At 37.1% G+C, this 21,905-nt stretch overlaps 1 protein-coding gene across 1 annotated transcript in view; it reads right to left on the bottom strand.

Annotated features, from left to right (window-relative positions):
* The window catches only part of arhgap35a (Rho GTPase activating protein 35a), a 65,310-nt gene that overhangs the window by 13,929 nt on the left and 29,476 nt on the right, over positions 1 to 21,905 (bottom strand). The window contains 2 exon segments of the mRNA XM_046862662.1: positions 3,427 to 3,568; positions 8,691 to 12,806. Of these exon segments, the coding sequence (XP_046718618.1) occupies positions 3,427 to 3,568; positions 8,691 to 12,428 (3,880 nt within the window). The 5' untranslated portion in view covers positions 12,429 to 12,806.

Below are 21,905 nucleotides of genomic sequence, written 5' to 3'. Positions count from 1 at the left end.
GGAGAAAATGATAAGAGCAGGCTATACGGACTACCAGGTCTAAAGGTTTGCTGTGTTCAGGCCGTTATTTACAACTGCCACTTCTAATTTGATCATCTGAGGTGCACACAGTCAAAAACAGGGTCTAAATGGTATACTCTCTCTGGGTCGCATTCCTTTTAGTAACAAGTTCACTATGCTGAATAAATTCAGACTGCATAAATCAAGTCCAGACATGCTAGAACATGTTAATTTGTGAAAGACTATAAAAAAAAAAAAAAAAAAAAAAAAAAAAAAAAAAAGAAAAAAAAGAAAAGAAGAAATGAAAGGAGAAAAATTAAAAGCAGGACAGGGTTACAAAGAATTAGTATAAATGAGAGGGGCATAAATAAAAAATAAAAAAATTAAGATTATTCTCCTATAACACACAACAATTTCCCTTTACAGGTATGCTTCTAACATGTAAAACAGGTATGTCATATTGGGTTTTAAGTGGTTTAAGTACATTTCCATGAAAAATCATATCTTAGGGTAAAGTAATGTGTCATAATCAGGGCCTGTGCTTACTTTCATAATGAAATGAACAAGAAACCATGCTGGTGTGTGTTGACTGTATGTGTATCTGTGACTAAGCACATCTGGCTACAAATTCCAAATCATTAACAAAGGATAATAAAGCTCTTAGAGAGGGGCAATAGAACTAAATGGACATTAATCATTATCTTATTTTAGTTCTCTGTAATTAGCTATTTTGGAAGGGTCCGAATTATATCTAACCATATAAACCAAAAATTCATAGGACAGCTTTTCATTGAAATAGCTTCATAGCAAATTCCCCATTCAACACTTTGTTTTTTTGTTTATACATATATTCATTTTGATATGCATGAATTTACATTTCACAAACACCAATAGGATGTCTGCTTCTGTCACAGTCACTGAGGTGCAACAGAAGAATGTAATCTTGCATCTAAATAGCTTGCAGTGATATGTGGATGTGTAATTAAGAAGGCAGGGAAGTGTGTTTAAGTAAGTGTCACTATCTTAACCATCAGTGCATCAGAGTGTGGGCAGCTGCAGCAGTGGGCTCCACCCTAAGACTCCAGAAATGAACTGCAACCAGAGATTGGTCTTATTTCCGGCTCTCAGATATTGATCTCTACTAGGAAGCTATTGAGCAGAAAATTACAGCGCACCGCTCAGCATCCCGCTGCTATTGCAGAAACACACACACGCATGACTATAAGAGAGAGAAACAAAATCACCTCAATACTTCATAATGCCCCCCTTCCAGTTTTAAAAACACTTTGTCCAAAGGGTGGGGTTTTACATTCACGGACAATACCAACATTCAAACTAGTCTATACACCAGCCTTCAGTTCACAAAAACACTAAGGAACAGCATTTGAGAATGGCTCACCGTTTACTACATAATTTTAGATTGTACTAGACATCTGCTTTCCCAAAGGAAATGCTATCTGTTCCTCCAGCACAGACAATTACACTACAGGCACGTATATGCACCAATGAACTCAATCCCCCTAGAAAACACTAATCCCTGCAAGCTAACCAAGCTAACAGGACTGACCCAAATTAAATCTCTGCTGGCCGCACACACAGATGCGATTAACACATGTACATCCCACACCAAAAGATACAGAAACACAGCATTGCTAAACTAACTGATTGATGAAAGGCTTTCACTGTTGCTGGTAGTTTTATCCCTCAGTATGTTCATTAAACATGCTTTCACAGAAGGACGATATTTCAAAGACAGACCAACCAAAGGCTGCAGTCTGCATGACAAAAGAGATGCTGATTGTGATAGAGGCTCACAACAAATAACACTCACAAACATCTGGAAACATCATGGCTTGCTATTATCTTGAATTCTCACTGGAGGTGACACGTATGCAAAACATCTGCAAAGTGTAAGTGATTGATTATCCGTTTTACACCAGCATTTTGTACCTCATGGCACATTAAGCCGGCTGTGATTACAATCATTTGTTTAACATTACTTGAAACATTGGGACTGAACAAACAGCATATAATTGATTTAACTATTAATCTAGAATCATGAAGGCTAACACTTGTTAGAAAACATTGTTACACATTTACACAGTATAATACTTATCCAACATGCTAATGTTCTTCTACTGGTTAACACAATATAATAGTTGGCCTACGGACAATAAGCCTGTTAGAAACATAGTTACTGGTTTACACAATATAATAATTGACCTAATGTTATTTAGCATGTTAGTGGTCTTTGCAACATATTTACAAAATATAATGTAAGCTGGCTCAGTAGTGTTTGGTTTAAAGTGCATTTCAATAATGCTAAAACTAAGATTAGCTACCTTGCTAACAAATATGGATAGCTACTAAAGCTACTATTTAGTACTAAAGTCGTAAAAGTCCTACTGCTGGCAGCAGTACCAATGGGCTAATATGAATTTACTATGAATATTCTAAAAGGGATTTGGCAATGTTGCCAACCCTAACCCTAATTTGAAATGGTTTGTTAAAGGAAAGGTATTTGTTCTGAGATAAGACGCATGACTGTTTGAACGAGCCTTCAGTCTCTCAAACCAGACTTGGAGTGTCTGAGGCTGTGGTGAGCACAGCACGCTTTTTCAGTCTCTTTATCTTGTTCTGAAAAAGCTTGTTTTCACAATGTTCAAAGTTCCCTAAGGGACTGATAAAGCTGGCACATGGAAGTGCATACACATGGAGGTACGGATAGCCAATGAGATTGTAACTGGCAAATTTCTGAATATCTGTCATGCAAAAAGCACATCTGAGGCTGCTCTGGCTCACTGAAATCATTAGCAATCTGAAGAATAGGTAAACAGATACAAAGAAAAAAAGGAAGGAAATAAATAAAAGAACATTAAAATATATATGCTATGAAATGACATGACATAATAGACAGGAAGAAAAACAGCTACTAACAGGTGAATGGAAAGACAAAATGACTTCTATAAGAAACCTGACACTGAAAGATCAATGAGGAGGAAATGAAATTACATGCAAACATTGTTATCCATAAAATAATGGTCCCACAAGCACTGTATACTCATCTCCATCAGATTGCCTGAATGGAGTTTCAACACCATCTGCTGTGTCACACCGTCTCATCAAACTTGGCAGCCTTTACCTAATCAGAAAGAGTGCTAATCTCTGATCAAGACCTTTCATGACTGCTTGGACAAGACAGAGCTGCTCATAAATCAGCACCTTGAGACATTTCTTATAGGGATGTCACATTTTAATGTATTAAGATAAATGCACTCTAGATAACATGCTCGGTTGAGCAATGAGGGAAAATCCTCCTGTTTCTTACAAGTTCCATCTTTGCAGTTTAATCTTCATGCTGTCAGTATGAGTGATGTGATCTAGCCTGTTGTTTGTGGTTTCTGTGAGGGGATAAACAGGGCTCACCAGTCGCCTCAATGTATCGGATGCACTTCTCAATGAACAGCGGGATGGGACGGTCGGGCGTGACCACGTTGGCCAAAGGCACACCAAAGTAGTTACTCTCCGGTGGTTTTGAAAAGGACTGGCGTGGTTTTGGTCTTGTTTTCTGCAAAACATTAAAGGGAGAGAAATGTCTATAAGTCTATGAGCACAAAGCAAACTCGACAAAAATTACTCATCTCTCATGACACAAAAGGTACAAAAAAAGTAGGATCTTTTATTTCAAACATTTCCACTATCACCAGTATTCACCTTTTCCTACCGTTTTTAGCTGCACTTTTCGAACATTACAGAACATCAAATTTCAGAAAAGGAGATCAGTTACCAGTTTTACAAATGCAGAGGAAAAACTTAGCACTGCATCTTTACCCACTATGGACTTCAGTCCAACAGCAAATTGATTCTGGGAGTTTTGCTGGGCAAGACATACATTTATACATTGATAAAGTATTGACCCACCAATGTAGGTTTTTCCCCATAATTTTCAGTGTGCCGAGTAATACTTGATACTAATCTAATATATATTAACACCATCTTAGTTTATAAGCTGATGCTGTTTTTTTCACAATTTTGTGTGAGGATCTGGTGTCACGGCAGTTGAAGATCTACATCCTCACAACACAAAACTGAAGGTCGATCTTACAACAATCAAGCTTTTTTTTTTTTTTTTTAAGGCCATTAATGTCATAAAATGTAAATGTTTTTAAATGTTATAAAAACTGATAGTACCAGACTGATTAAAAGTAATAGAAATAGAAAATACATATATGTATTCTAAATGCTTAGATTTTTTTACTCTATTACCAACATATTTATTACAATGTTACAATGTCTGGTGATAGAAATAAAACACACACACAAACACGATATTAGAAAAAAAATGTAATAAATAAAAATAATCAACAACGAATTTACCTACAATTATATTTTTAACCTATGACATCGGTACCCAAAGTCTGCAACCTAGTGAACCAGTGTTGATTTGTTCATCGCTCTGGATAAGGGTGTCTGTCAAATGCTGTAAATGTACTATGTGACTGGATTGAAGAATCTCCACTATGTCTTTGTACATTACAACATACCAGTTTGCTTATAGTAACTAGAGAATAATTTGGAAACAGTCAGAGTACACTGATAACTGAGCGACATAAGTGAACCAATCCAGCTTTGTCAGTTAATTGTGTGTATCTAATAAGTTGATGTTCTGTAGAGAAGCACACTGAAAGTTCAGTTCTCCCTTTGTCCTCTGAAAGCTTTGCAAATAAAGAATCACACTGTGTCTGCAGCACTGTCAGTCCATGGAAGAGGAGAGGACAGAGCAAAGACAGCCTGATTCTTATCAAGCCAGAGCCTGCATTAACAGTCTTCACTGGATATCTTCTGCTCAACAACTGTGCTGTGAACGGAAAACAGCCAACCTACACATCAACGATTAGGGCCATTAATCTATTTTCATATGGACCATCATAGAGCACTTTATCCACTCTGTTTCCTCTAGTGGTCTGTGAAGTCAGTCCATCTCACTATCGCATTTTAAGAGAACAGTAAAATAACTGCGGCAACTCCAAGCCAAAAGGAGTTGTCAACTAGTAAGCCATAGGCCAGATGTAGACCCAACTAAATCATTTAGCAAACTGAATGGAGTACCATATATAAGGTATAGTATAAATGTAAATATATAGTATAAGAATAAAATATTGTTGAACAGACAAATATTAAAATATAAAAGTTCCACAACATACAATTAGTGTGATTATCCATACAACTTGAGTTGTAGGTAGCTCATCAAGCCAGGCACAGTTACAGAGCAAGAGATAGTACTTCAGAAAGAGGAGAAAACAATCTTTCACAGTTTTTTTTTTTATTTACCCTCAATAATCTGTAAAACTGAGAAAAAAACATCATGATTAAATAAGTAAATCTTCTGCTGTCACCATTCACCTTAGTTGCATATGAGCTTTTTTATACATTTATGTACTTGAACTTTCCTAGATTGTAGTTCCTTTGTCTTATAGAGGCATTGTTGTCATTCTGACACAGTGGCAACACTACTGGCACCATGGTTTAATAATACATTAGGGTAAGACCTCAAAGTTTGACACATACATGATCAGCCAAATACACTATTATTTGCTTAGAGAATCACAAAAAGATGATTGCTGCAAGGTCAGATGTTGTGGGGAAAAAATGAGTAAAAAGAACAAGTATGAGAAAGAATTGGTACTGAAAAATGGGGACATGTCTGAAGATTGGTTTGAAAGATGAAAATCTCTTCTATTTAAATAAGAATCTCGAGTAAAAAAAATAAAACAAATAAAGTATTGAGTAGAGCAGTGGAGAGTACATTCTGCTCTTTCTAGAGTAAATATGTACATAGCCTATATACATTTACCTGCTTTTCCATGTTTTTTTCTCAACAGTGGCTGAATTTTAAATATCTTACACAACCAAAGGATGAATAACACAATTTTCTACCCATATATAAATAGTTAATTGCTTAAAATTTGAGATTTGTCCAACTACATGTCTTAGGGATTTAAACAAAGTCTCAACCTGTTGGTGTCTTTTTTTATTAAATGTTCGAAAAACTCATTTGCTTTTTTTTTGCCTTGAGCATTAATTTTTAACTATGCATATGTTTTTGTCCATATCATGTAGCCCTAGTAAAAGTGTGCTTATAGAAGACTAATATTGAAAGCATTGTGACAAGACCATTAATAACACAGACAAAAGACAGACAAATCTGGCAAGAGAAATTTAGTTATGAATAAATTCCTGCAGAGGTGAGGAAGTTCATTCTCAAGCTCTCTCTGCTGTAGCCATACTAATAGGGCATTAGTGTGGAACAAGGAGATGCAGGAATTTAAAACATTCCCCTGGTTGGGTGAGGAGATTTAAAAGAGAGCAAGAAAAAAAAGCAAACATTTCCAGCCTATCAGGAGAGAGATTAAAAAGAAAGGAGGAGAGAAGAGAGAGAGAGAGAGAGAGAGAGAGAGAGAGAGAGAGAGAGAGAGAGAGAGCGGTGTATGTGTGATGACAACCAAATACAGAAAAGGCTGAAGGGGATGTCTAAATGGTTTAAACCAGTACAGCTCCTTGAGGCTACTGGCCTTTTTTTCATAGGGTATTGATGCAAAAAATGCAATTTAAACAGCAGCTCAATTATAACTTGTCCAAAGCAGAAATAAAGAGGATTGGACAATGTTCTTGGCCCTCACACGGTCATCTTTCCTCATGGCAAAATAAATATTTGCCATTTCATTTAGAAAACCCAAAAGATATGACTGCATCTACTGACGTGTTAAAACCCAGAAAAGAGATGCTCCGAATCAACTTTCGTACCATAAATTTATTCTTAAGTTGTTACTGTGTTCATTATTGACTATGCATATTTCCTAATAATGTAAGAGTTATAAATACTATAAAATATACTAAAACAATTCGAAATAATGTATACAATATTTTGTATTAAGTAATAAAAAAAAAAACGATAAAAATGAATTAAAAAAAAATACATTAATTCGCCCTAGTCCAGTGCGCATCATGTGGACTCTTACGGTCGACGACTAGCTAGCGGTGGCTCTCCTCCGTTTCAATATTTTTTTACTCCGAACAAATTTCACTTTGAGGACAGGTTTGTTCGTATCTGCGAAAGTGAAGAGTGTCTGTACATTAGAGTAATAATTGAAATAGTTTGCATCCAAATTTTGTCTCATTCTTGAATGATCTTAAAGACAATCAAACCAAATCTAGAATTCAAATGTGTCCTACCCTAAAGGCACTTAAAAAAAAGCAGCTGGCTTCGTTAGGTAACTTTTGGGAAAACTTTTAGGCTACAGCTTCAGGTTTTGTAATTTGTGATTAGAACATGGTCCAAAGCTTTGCTTTAATCCAGGATAAAGCTACAGTGTGAGTGTGCATGTGCGTGTGTGTGCGTACATGAGCGAGAGAGTGAGAGAGAGAGAAACTAGTTATTAAATATTTAATCCTAAAATCATTTATGGCATTAAAAAAAATACATAGTGAAACAGTAAATAAACCTACAATTAACATCTTGAACAAATATACTGTAAATTCATAAAAAAACATGGCAATAAAGCTTTTAAATAAGCCTGTCTGAATGTTTAGAACAACATTTTACTCCTTAATTTTTGAAAAAAGGGAATGTGTCTGTATAAAATGTAGGCTCATTGTAACTGTTATAATATGGTCCTGTAACTATATAACCTATAATGCGTTTCAGTCAGCTGGCCAGACCTATCAGCTATCAGTCACTTCCCATCTGAACATGATTCCTGCTAATGGCGCACAATGCTCTCCACAAAATTGAGAAAAAGGGTGGAAGAAAAAGAAAGAGAAACTTATTCAACAGAGATTGGCATTGTTGATTACACTTCTGAAGCTGCATTTGAAAAGCAGAGAGTTAAACATCTAGCTGTCCTCATTAGCATAGCTTCAAGATCCGACATAAAGCAAAGTATTAGGATTATTGATATGTTAAATTTGCACTTTATTTTAACACAATGTCAATAGTAATCTATTAATACAACTATTAATTGTAAACTCAAATCAAAAGTTTAATTTTTTTTTTTTTTTTTTTTTTTTAAATGGCAGCATTTTTTTGGGGCATGTGACCTTTTTGTAAATGTGATTATTTTGGTATTTAAACACAAAGCAACTATAATCTAACTAAAGATTTAGTGTCAAATTAATTACCAACATTTTTTTTTTCACTGACCTGTTAACAAACACCATCCGATCATGAAACCAGAGACCCTAAATCTAAATCTGTATGTATTTTGTATTATTCAAAGAAATTTTTTTTTTTTTTTTTTTTTAGCTAAAAGGCTTTACAACCTAAACACTATACATCATATCCTTGTGAATAAGGTAATGAGAGAAAGTAATGCCTTTTAATTCAAACATACAGTCAGTATTAGTTCAATCTATATCAAAATTCTTGAGGAAAAGGGGGAACATTTAGCTTTTGATTCAATCAAATCCAGAATAGTAATGTTTTTGAAAAGAAGCTTACATTAATGAGAACATATGGAACAAATTAAAATGCTGGTACTAGAAATGCCATTTTAATGCTACAAAATAGATTTTCTCAATGTACAGAAAATTGAAAGCTAATACTGTCTATAGCTTCATTACACTAACATGCAGAACTCGTATAGCTATTCAAAAATAAAAAATAAAAGGAACATATGCAGGTTGAATCTTACCTTGCCAGTTCTGCGAAGACTCCTTAATATTTTGTTTCTCTTAGGGTCCTCACCCTCTTCATTCAGAGAATTGTCCCCTTTCTGTATTCCTATCTCATCATCTTTGGTTTTGATTGGACCTCCAAGCTCATCATCACTGCCAATGAAACTTGTGCGGAAATTACTGAACTTGCCCAGCCGTTTAGAGCGATCACGGTATAATCGTGGCTTAACTCCAATAGAAGACAACTTGCGTCTGCGCTCTAGTGAACTGCTGTCTGCCTCACTGTCTGAGCCATTGCCCCCACCATTAGAATGGCTCTTGTTTGCATTGCGAATGGTAATGATTTTACCCTGTGTGCTATCATGTGGAACTGAGTAGATGTTTTCCTCTTCTGTGGGGCGGGGCTTGGGTACAGCATCTACTGGCTCAGAATAATCAGAAGGATCATATCCACCATCACTGCTTGGCGGCCATGTGACTGAAGGTACTGAGCGTCTGGTTCCTCCATGGTCCATGTAGGAGCTAAGACTACCTTTCCCAAATGTAACTGCAGGCTTGGGTCGCACCTGTGGTGCAAATTTGTTGTTAAGCTTGCTTTCAAAGGTGCTGATTTCGGAAATAACGCTGAAGGTATCACTACTGTCAGGATCAGCAAACTTAAATCCATGAGTCAAAGTGCTATCCTCCCTGTAGACGAGGTGAGGTGGTGAGGGGTCAACATCATCTTCAGAGTCTAGCAAAGGGATGCTTGGTGACTCACAACGAGGTGAATGGACACTTTCATTGGTACTGCAGGCCTCTGCTACATTGTCATATGTATGGGTGGCCTCTATTATGGTCTTTTTTTCAACTACATCCTTTAAAAAAGGCTGAAAGAGATCTATTCGATGCAAACCACCTACTACCCCACCTGGTCCACAGACAACAGAACTAAAACGGCCCTCAATTTCACGAGCCAAGTCCTCCCCTTCGACCAGTTGATCACGAGCTACTTCAGATTCTGTTAGCTCTGTTTGACTCTCCCCAACTGCCAGCAGCTGCACAGGTATGATGTCTTGCACTTCACAAAGGAAGGCACAAAGCGTTTCCATGGAAGCCTTGCGTTTAGCTGAGTATACAGCAATGTATCCATGTACTAAACGGCTCTTGCGTAAAGAAAAGGTAGAATGATATGATAGAACAGCTAGGTCAACAGTTTGCCTTTGGCTACCAATAGTAAGGTCTAACAACACTGATGTCCCACTAGATAGGTTGGCAGAGGGCCTACAGTATTGAGAATGTAGGAATGGTGATAAAAGTTGGTCCACATCATAAGTGTCTCCACACATAATACACATAACAACATGTAAATCAGCATCTAAAGCCTGTTGAGTATGAGAGTCTCTAAAACGAGAACGTGGAGTCTGCAATGGAGGGGAGCTGCTTACAAGACTGCGAGTGGGTTTCTGTAAATCCACAAGGCTTTTCAGAACTTGGTTGACCTGCTTTTCATTTAGATTGCGAGCATATCCTGCACCTGGAGAAGCAGGATCCAAGTAAGTGCACTGAAGTTTCCCAGCAACCTGTTGCCCTTGAATTATTAAACTTTGTGCAGTTTCTCCCCCAATATCCCCAATTGATCCAACGCCCCTCTTGGTGACTAACAGGAGTGACATGGGGAGCTGTGCTAAGCTATATAAGTTATCCCTTCGACCAATGGTTGATTCCCGAAGTTTCTCAATGCTTTCAACTATGTAGGACAAAGATTCTTTAGAGTTGTAGAGACAGAGGCATCCATGTGGGGTAAAAGTAGGTGTGTGAAAAGAGTTAACTGGTAAACGCACATTGCCTTCAATAGGACGCAGAGCCAGCTCATATACTCTTCCATCCAGTGTATATCGGTCATCACTGGTGCACATTGCTCTGACCTCATTGGCCAATTCTCTAGCAAGTCCATCTTTTCCAAGGATAACAAGATTGATCCTATCTACTTTTCCCTCACCATACTGGGACTTTAAAGTGCCATCAAATGCATACCGAGTAGGAAATCTAGTGGCTAAAATTTGCTCAATCTTGCTGTCCACACAGTAAGGATTATTTGGGCAAGTTTCCTTTGTTGGGTGGTAGACAAAATGAATATGCTTAAGTACTAGAGCATCCCTCTCTGCTTGAAGTTTTTTGAGAGCTTTAAATCTCTGTTCCTCTCCAAGAACCTCTTGAATGGCACCCATTTTTTCTTTACTGGGTTTAGCATCCACCTCAAGCTCATAGAACAGCTCAGAGTACTCGAGCAAAAGCTCTTGGAAGTCCTCTTTGGCTTGGTCAATAATCTCCTTCTGATGCTTGTTGTAGATATCTAGGTACTCGGATTCCTCCAGCCACTGGTAAAACTCTTCATTCATTATAAAGCTGCGGGCCTCCTCCCAAGGCTTGCCAGGAGTGACAAATGGTGACGCAACCAGTTTCTCTTTGAATTCTCGACGCATTTCTGCTCGTTTTCTCTCATTTCTCAGATGCACTAAATGACTTTCATAGAAAACTTCTGCAGCTGGTGTTTCCAAAAGATCCTGGGGTATACGCTCGTCATTCATATTGTCTATATGTGGTGTAGTTTCCCATGGTGTGTCATCTAATATAACAAACCACTGTGAGAACCCACGCTTTGTCTCCAGAACCTTCTGTACCCCTGACCAGCTTAAGTGGTCAATCTCCTCTAAATCTGGTACCAAAGTACACAGGGCCTGTGGAAGTGTACTTAAATAAACTCTGCGCCGTCTTTCTATGTGATCCTGTTTGAGCCTGTGCACATGTTGTTGAAACAATTTCTTGGCTTTGGAAGTACCCTCAAGGAAGACATAATCTTTGTATTCAGGGCATGTCTGCATTCTGCAGTTGATGTTGGGCCATGTTTCATTGTGGTTCTTCACGATGGAACTGACAAGCCACTCGTAGCGGTCTTTAGCAGATGCTATTTGCTGACTCTGCTGCTTTAGAGCCTCAAAGTAGGGTATGATCTTCGGTTTTCCTCGACTCTTATCTATCACCTGCACTAGGGTGAGGAAGGCAAGGTCAACATTGACATTAGAGCGTGCAGACGTCTCAACTACCTGCAGATTTTTCTTGTTTACAGCAAAGGTGTGAGAGTCCTTTATATATCGTTCAACTCCCTCATCACACTTGGTCAATACAAGTACAACTGGTTTCTTAGTCTTTGCTAAATGGTTGTACAAGTTGGTAACAAACTTTATCTGGTCATCAAAATTACGGTTCATTCCCCTGCTTACATCAACACAAAGTAGGAACCCATCCACAAGAAGCTTTCCTTCAGGCATTTGTTTTTGCTCAAAATCTTGCTCAAGACCGAGCTGATCAGTACAGAAATACATAAGCTTTTCAGCTGAGGCCAGTTTGTTGGAAGCTGCCCGCTTAATGTAAGGCTGCAGTGCAGTGCTTCGATGTGGCTGAAACGTTTGGTCATCAATAAACTCAGTCTGCTCCACCACGTGCATTCTGCATTCTGGTCCCTCCTCCAATGTTCGTGATGCCTCACCCCAGAACAAAAAGTGGTCATTGTTTACTACTCGACCACCAAAGTCACTAGTGCTCAGAACAGAGGTATGATCCAAATAAAAATCATCAGCGCTGGGGCGTACAAAGCGGTTACAAAGGCAGGACTTCCCTACCCCACACTGCCCTTTCTCTTTTTCAGTACCGGACAAACCTACTACAACCAGGTTGTAGGTTGGTGCCCGGGCATCTTGTTTTTTTGCCATCATTATCGTTTGAAGTCACTCATCTTGCCATTCCCAGAAGCTCTAATTGGAAAGCTACTGGGTTGCTATTTTATCCAAGCACATTCAGGACTTTAAAAGGTCCTCAACTTGCTAATTGTTTAAGGTTGGGGACAATGTAATCAATGGTTGTAGTGATCAACTCTTGAATACAGCATTATTTGTGCAATTAGCAGAAAAATCTCAAAATGGAAAATCTTTGTAGGGCAAAAAGGCATATGGCCTGTGGTTGTTTGGAAGAAAGGGGAGAAGTAGAATCCGATCTAGAAAGGTGTAATTGAGGCAGAACTATTCCAGCACATCTCTTCTTAATGGTTCTGTGGCACAAGCAGGGTCTTGGGTTTGTCCAGCTTGAAAATTGGCCTGGAAGAAAAAAAGAATAAATGAGAATGTATGAGTATAGTTTTTATTCATCCTGTCTTTATGATAATTGCTATTAATCCATTATCTTAATATAATAATACAAACTAAATAAAGAATTATTATAAGAATACAAAACATTTAAAAAAAAAAAAAAAAAAAAACCATTTCAACCATTGTCAGCCAAGGTTGTTTAAATAAGTAAACATGTAACCCAAAGTATCTGCAAACCCTTAAATATTATAAAACTGAAATTAATATAAATTGAATGAAACTTATTTTCTTAAACTACAAGCATTTTAGAGAATGAAGATTTTTTTAAAAATATCCTTTTACAAAAATCATGATCTGATTTTTGTCTTTTGAAATAAATGGCACCAAAGACTAGAACAATCAAGATAAGATGATCGTTCTTCTCTTAAGTAAACAAATAAAAAAAATATATGGTACATTATGACACACACCCAATTCTTGAAAAGGGTGCAGTACCTGCTTTTTCAAGTTCCAAAAAAAAAAAAAAAGAATAAAAAAAAATCTGAGCTGTGGACATTATATTGACTGTAAGCAAGCCGAATGTGCTACTGAGTGTGTTGCGTGCTCTCTCTCTCTAAAAATAGACAAAATACCCAAAAACAAGCGACTCTGTGGAAAAATGGGTGTTTGTTTTGCCTATTTCTAAACTTTTCTTATTGTCTACAGAGCTTAATTTTAATTACATGAAGCCATAATGTTGCACTGGAGTTTTGTTTTTCCAGGTTTTGTCCAGCTCAGCACTAACATGGTTTACTTTGAGCAACATTTTAATAGTCCCCATGCTGTTCATCATAGCCTTTGTGTACAGATACAAGACTTACAGACTGCTGACAGTTTTTGCTTTAGCAGTCCATGACTTGACCCGAACTTCGACATCTCAAATAAAGAGCGTTACAAAATGTAATACCCATTGTTAATGCACAGAATTACTGATGTTCAAATAAATCCCTGCATGGTTCTTTTATTGTGTGGAAAACGTTTGTGTTTTATGTCTGTGTGAAAAGGCTGTTATAGAGGGGTTATATTGGGTGTGCGATTATACGCGGGAAGACGCAACCCAGTGGTTAGGATGTTTGACTTCTGATGAGGTCATGAGTTCAGATCCCACCACCCTTAAGTTGGCACTGTAGCCCCTTAAGCAAGGCTCTTAACACTCAACTGCTTAGTATCATGAATGGGATAATTGTAAGTCTAACTGGATATGGGCGTCCGCCAAATAATGTAAATGTTATACAATGTCTGAAATCACAACTGCCTGCCAGCTCAATGAGAAGCTAAAAACCATAGACAACATGCACAATCGCTGAAAATAGTGCCACAGAATCAAGGACATACACCCTGTCAATATTTGGTCAAAGTCACTGTAGATCATTAATACTGCTTTCAAACTGATGGTTCAGAAATTACACAATACAGAACTCTGTGCCATGATCATTCATTTATATTTTTAAAAAAAGACATTAAATGAAAAATAATCATCAAAAATCAATAACAAACATGCTGCGAATTATACATTTGGAACCCTGCTTTAATTCTTTATGCTATAACAAATTTTGTATTCAGCGTAGACTTTGCTATTTATATCCAACATTTCAGAGCAACACAAAGGAAATTCTATATCAAAAGGCGCAATTCTGAGTTGTGGTATTTATTGTGAACCAAAGAATTGCAGCAAACATCATGTGGAATGTTGACAAGCCCTGCAACAGCACTCGGCTCATTACTAGCAATCTGCAGGTCAATTCCAGATTTGTGATAAGGCAAAGGGAGTCATGGTTTATTCATATAGGCCTCCCAGCAAAGCTTTTTACCAGGCATTTGCTGATGTGTGATTACCCAGCAATCAATGAGCACTGAGCAAACAGAAAGTGAGCTTTTGTGGCCTCACCTGCAGATCTACAACTGAAAGGCTTGTAACTGCACTTCTACTGCCTCCACCCACTCCCGGGAGAATAAAGGAGAGTTAGCTTCTATGTGGTGCAGTATGAAGGGCGGGTCAATCTACTGTTATCTGAAGAATGCAGGTGGAAAAAAAAAACCTTTATGAAAGTGACTGCTGACATTTACCACTTGTGAAAATGCACAGTACTCCAAATAATCAGTCAGTGTTTGCCCTGTTATAATAATGGCTGGTTCTTCTATAATCCTTCAGCTGCCATTTGGAGGTTTCTTTTTTCCCCCTGAACGCTAACCTATTTGTGCTCTGGTAACAGAAAAGGAACACAGCAGGTTAAAATTTAAATCTGTTCAGCTCAATAGCCTTCTGCCACTGAGACCACAAATCATATCAGTGCCCATTTTCTCCTTCCCCTACACAACATGACCCACTTCTGTTCCACACAGAGACTGCATTTCATAAATCATTTTAATTGTCATCACAAATTTTGACTTACTTAACGAATTAAGAATAACCCACTGTCACTGGTGTGAGGAGCTAAAGTTATTCTAATTGGCTAACTAAATATCAGCATTTATCGATTCTGACATGCTAAATAACACCCTCCTTTCTCTTGTCTAACCAGCTGTCTAACCAAACACAGTATGACATTTAATTTCTGATTACAATTTAAATCAAATTTGTGTGAAAATACAATTGAAGTGACTGCAAAACTAAAAGTTGAACAAACCGCTTACTATTGCGTTTATACATATACTGTATTAACACTTTATAAATATACCTACAAATTTTACAACTACTGGAAATGTATAATTATACATTTTTGTATTTAAAATTATAAGATAAAGTGCATTTAAACTACTTAAATTCTCATAATTGCTGAACAATTGTGTATTCATGACTATCATTTCATTTTGCAACACTACCATAAATATAATCCATGAAATGTTTTTATCAATTACTAAGCATTGAGGAAATTATTACATCATCCAGACAGATTCGGGAAATAAAAATACTCTAGACCTACACACGCCAGCCCATTCTAAATATAAAAGCAGGCAAAAAGGGCAGCCAAAGCAACAATCCATGCAATGATCACAGCTTCAAAATCAACAGAGCAAGTAATTTGACTAATTAAGGAAACCCCTCTTAATCATCTACCACCCCCAAATGAGGTTCAAAAATGCTTGTTCAGTGTACGCAAGCACGGTCACATCTGGATGATCATTTCAAGTTGAGCATTTTGTATGGTTTTCCATAATGTTCATACTCGTTCATGCACAGGAATGCTCAGCATAATTTGTTGCTTAACACAATGTCTGGGCTCCTTTGTTCTGTTTTGTTGCCACACTGACATTAAGAAAGTAAAAAAAAAAAAATAAAGCAAATCATTAACATATATTCTGGGTCTGTTTACATAATCAAGAATACTGGAAAAAATACAGGAGTATCTTGAAATTATTCTTTGAAGAGACATACCGCTAGATGGCAAATTGCTCTATTTCGGCTCTGTATGTCCATATAGTACCAGTAGGTAATAAATATATGATGTAAAACGTGAGACCGACTTTAGATAGAACATTTTATGTGAATATATTATGTACTCTAATATCTATATAAATAAGTTAATTAAGTTTTTTATGTTATATTTGCAACAATTTTTTTTGTATAATTTACATGTAAACCATTTGGTAACTGTACATGTCTATGCGATTTGAAATATGCTACATGATTGTAACTCAAATAAATGAATGTAAAATAAAACAAACTAGAAAATTCTAACAGGAAATATTTCATAATAGGAAATATCTAATAAACAACCTATAACTCTTTAGTAATAGGAATCATTTATTGTTTGAAGACTTGCAAAAGCTCTAACTGTTAAATTCACACTGACAGATTATTGATTACTGAGACGTCAAACTTCTTTGCTGCACTGAATATATTAATTTACCCCTCTGACAGCCCTTCTTGCTACAACAGAAAGACAACTACTTTGTTTGCATTTATCTTTGCTTAAATTGCCAGAATTATTTGAATCAATACAGAATTCATCTATGAATATTGATTTTTAATAGTAAACTCTGGGACTGTGAAATTAGCTTTGATAAAATGCTCATCGTTTTCCTTCTCTAAAATCTGAAGCAAATTTGTTTTGCTCAGCACAGCAGTCTGCACTGAAGTATTAGCCCGGGGAGTCCAAAACCTAAAGTTGTCAATCAGCAGGCACGTCATTATTCACCAGTCAGTGACTAGGTCTGTTTGTGACCATAACCATATATGGCTGACCTCTGCCAAAGATAAGTTGACAGGCAGCTGGCTGGCCTGAGGCCTTCTGAATGTCCAACAGCCACAGACATGTTTGCTAATAGATGAGAGTAGCTTTGGGCTAGCAAACACTTGCAGCTTACCTGCAGAGCAGCAAAGTGAAAGGGACTGGCGTGTGTCACTTTTCAGGCTGGGATCGTGCCCTCCGATAAAGAGACTCTGGACAAACATGCCATGTGGCTGAAAACCATAATGACAAGCAATAAGGGTCATGAGAGTTTTTGCTTAGCAATAGACATCGGGGTTATTAGGTGCAAAGATTTTGAAGTGGGGAAAATAATTCATGCAGGATCGGTGCATTCCATCAGGTTTATTAAAGGAAACTGTTGTTTATGACACAGTAAAGAGGATCATAGAGACAACTCCGGATGGCCTTCGGAGCCTTTGACTGCTCTTAAACACAGGTCACATTCCATACGCTCCAGCCTGGCCTGCACATGTGCATGAGAGAAGTTAAAATGGCTGAAGCTATTGGAACAGGGGCTCGATTTTTTGCACACGCTACACTCTGCATCATCGAGGTCATGCTGTTTGATGACTGAGCTGGACTTCACATACGGATTCAAATTCTGACAGCTTGATAAGGGTACTCTGTGTGAGAGTTTGAGCTTTGTGCTTTCAGTGACATGATACAGATGGATAAAATATACTGCATGAGTAAATGTTGCACTCGGACAACAAGAATGACTGAATAAGTAAAAAGAGAAAAAGAGAAGACAAACTTAAAATAAGCAGAGCAAAGCGTTAAATGGATAAGGAGCACACAGTTTATTCCTCAATGTTTAATATGTAATACAATTTGAAAATCTGCTTCGCTGTTAAATTGGACAGCTGTATTTACTCTTACAATCTCTGCCAATACAATAAGACAAATTTCTAGGCTTTTGTCATGCAAGTACTTGCACTTCACATTCGTTTACAAACCACAAATCGTATAAGCAGAATAGGTGAGTGTAAAATATAAAAAAAAAATATATATATATATATATATATATATATATATATATATATATATATATATATATATATATATATATATATATATATATATATATATATATATATATATATATATATAGAGAGAGAGAGAGAGAGAGAGAGAGAGAGAGAGAGAGAGAGAGAGATAGATAGATAGATAGATAGATAGATAGATAGATAGATAGATAGATAGATAGATAGATAGATAGATAGATAGATAGATGCATCTGTGCATGGACTCCTTCACAATAAGTTCTGACAAAACAGACAAAAGGTTTCCTGGACTATACTTATACCAATATTATAAGATACCAAAAAAAACCCCAAAAACTACCATTCATTTTTGTTAAAGGTCTGCCCAAAAAATAAATAAATAATAAAAAAATACCAGTAGTCAACATAACCACAAGGAAACACGAGTAGTGTTTCAAGTAGAAACTTGTAGTCAAGTGGCGCATCAGTAAGACCAATGGAATATATTGCAATGGTACTGAAGAGGTCTGTGTGAATAACAGGACATTAGCATATAGTAATAATGTGCTGCTTAAACCATTATCCCCAATAACCTATCACTGTAATAAAATGATGATGGTATTGTGCATGTCATCAGCTTGTGGTGAAAAAGTGCTAGCACCTGCTCCCTGTTATCTTCTGGACTATATACAGTGCAGAAAATGAGATGCCATTCAAACTCTCGAGTGGCTTCTTCCATTTCCGGCCTGTCCTTGGCAATGCTATATTTCATAAAAGAATCTAACCAAAGCTGATCATGATGATGACAAACTAAGGCAACAGAGGCACAAACACACTTTAGCTTGATGGATGCTTCTCTAAAGCCCATTCCTTTCAGTGAATCAGTACTAATGTGGTGGTGAGGGAGGATTTTCTCTTATTCCATTTCTCTCTCACTCTCTCTTTCTCACTCTCTCGTGTGTTCACTCTCAGGAGACCTGGACTCCATTAGAGTGTTGCCAGGGGCAATAAAGGAACGAAGCCCTTGCACGGACAACACTTCCTGCAAAAGAAGAGGTCTCAGCTTAGTAAGAAAGACCGAGAGCCGTAAATGGGGGAGGGGAACAGAATACGAGTGAGAGGAATGGATTTTAAAGAAGGCATGAAATATTCAATGCAGCTGTAGTGTGTGTAACTGGAGAGAGACACGGCGTAATTTATACAACAAAATGACCCTTTATTCATGAACATAGCAATTCATTAAGCCCTGGTACTAATACACATGAGACAAACTATAAACTACAAGGTTACAGCCAACAAAGTGGTCCTAAACTTTAAAACAAAATCTCTTGGTGATTGCAGGTGTTCAGGCTAGTCACTGTGAAAACAAGTCACTGAAGTGTTCAGGGGTGGCTGATGTAAATGGGCTAGCATTTATAGAAAGACATCAAAATGTTTTAGTTTTGCCAATCACTACAGATTATTTACTGTTAACAAACGTTTTAGGAAGGATTATTTTGGACTTTTGTGGAATCAAGATCATAACCGAGACCAGGGCTAATATCTTTAAGTCTAGACTGTGGATCCAAGAAATCCTTTCATGAATGTTGTGTTTAAATTGTGATTACAGTGAGAGAAATCGTCTCTAATAACAAGAAATGAATAAAATTAGGTTTATTTACTTCAACACCCATTTCACCCAAACACAACTGAAATTAAACAGACAGAGCACACAAAATGTAAAAATGCCACAAAAGAGACAGATGACAATTGTAAATATGTGTTTTTGAATTTAAGGGTTACACTTTTCACATTGGCACTATAAACTTGGTAGACTTAACCTTAAACGCACCGGCCTCGGCAATAGAGTGCAATAGTTTCTTCTTCATGACATAATTCACTGCTCAACCCTAATAGATTTCATGTTGAGTGATTATAAGTTTAGAGCATTTCTTTAAGAAACAGGGTAAAAAAATTATTAGATAATCTGAGTAGTTATGAACTTGACAAGCAAGTTCTATTGTGCTATAAAATATACCGGCAATCCTTTTACCTAAAAGATACAAAGTAAATGCATGTATATGGTTGTGGATGTTTTTTATTTAGCATTATTGTATAATCTGAGCTGTATATTTCTCCATTTTCGAATTTACCCAGAACAGCCTGGCTGAAATATAGTTTATCATCACAGAAAAAGTCACTGCTGGTGACTTTAAAGCTTTCAAAAGCACCAAACAGGGCATGTATCTATATTGGAATGTATGTGTTATGTTTCCGTTATATAAGTTCACTTCTAAAGTATACCAAATGGCGCATACAAACATAATCCCCAACACATGTATCACCCATGCACCATCACAATAATCACTGTGTCAGATGGCCAGCTAGACTGGGGACAGTTGTTGCTTGGATTATTACCATGTCTGGATTCAGAAATGTTTGTCTTTCCATTTCTGCCCCTGTAAAAGATTATCTGATGAAGTTCCACAAAGAAATGCAGAACACACGAGAATGGAGGCCAGAGATTTTAATTCAGCCTGACTTCTATGCCAATTCCTCTACCAACAAGAGTTTTTCAAACCTCAGTGCATATCAGTGCCCTCTTGCTGCTCATATAATGACAGAAACATTCAGTTGAATGGGCAGTTCGATGTGCAGGCAGCAGCAGAGTTCATTTCCCTGTGCTGAAAAGTTGCAGTGTTTTGAGCGACCATTGTTTTATCTGTAGATTTGAGCCAGTTGTTTCAGCTAGGTTTTGACATCTTTCCAACATCCGTATTGTGGACACTAACATGCACACACCTCCTTTCTATTGATTTTTATTTAATGTTGTTTTTCCCCCTAAATGTGTTAAAGTCTCTAACCACTTCTATTTCTCATAACCTTCCTGTTACACTGGAGAGGTGCCTTATGCCATGGCTATATGTTGCTCCTGATGAAAGAGGCAAACAAAAAGCCTGGTTTGAAACTCAATTCAGCCCAAGGCCTGGGAGAGGCTAAGAGGTACAAGCCAGCCTGGCCTGCTCTGACAAGCAGAGAAGGAGAAGAGAAGAAAGACATAATGACACACATGCAAAAAAAAAAAAAAAAAAAAAAAAAAAAAGCATAAACCATAGAGAGTCCTACCCCATTTATCCTAACTGCCCTCCAGCATGCCACATTTTCCCTGTTTAATAAGAAGTTAATGTTTTTATGGTGTGTTAGTTAGGTACTTTTACTGTATTTGCAGTTGTTGCATTCATTCTTATTTGTGTGTTAAGGTTACTCCTTACACACCTCGGCTGTCATTTTTATTAATCTTGAATACCCCAATTCTCAAAACAATACTTTTTTTTACTACCTGACAATAACACTATCATACTAATGCTCAACTTAGGAGAAAGGGAAAGAAAAAAAAAAAGAAAGAAAGACAATCCAAAGGGCAAAGCCTGCTGCTACTACCTGGTTTAACTCCATTTTTTGATAAGGACAGTAAATATAACTCCACAGGAAAAGAAGTGTGTTGACGGCTATTAATCCGTCACACCAGTGCATAGCACCTCATAACTGATAGCAAATGAGCCTCTTTCCTTTAGCTATCAGTGGCAACCTAAAGCACTTCATGGCAACACACACCTTACACTTGCCATGACCTTTACCTCTTGCATACTACATTCTCTTTATATCACAGATCACTTAAAACAACTTATCCATGTGTCAATTCACTTACTTTAAACCACTACGGACATTTCAAGCAAAAGATGGCAACAAGTACATTATTAGGCTGAAATAAAAAAAATAGCATACAGTCAACATATGCAAATGAATCCATTTTCTTTTGAAGATAAAGAATAGTAACAATACAATTGTTTTTTTTCCCTAAAACTACTTTGTCTATCAATGCAAGAAACAATTTGTGACATCAATGGTATGGT

This window comes from Silurus meridionalis, chromosome 12 (assembly GCF_014805685.1).
Source record: "Silurus meridionalis isolate SWU-2019-XX chromosome 12, ASM1480568v1, whole genome shotgun sequence".
Taxonomy (NCBI): Eukaryota; Metazoa; Chordata; class Actinopteri; order Siluriformes; family Siluridae; genus Silurus; species Silurus meridionalis.
This window is presented reverse-complemented; position numbering and strand designations above follow the sequence as displayed.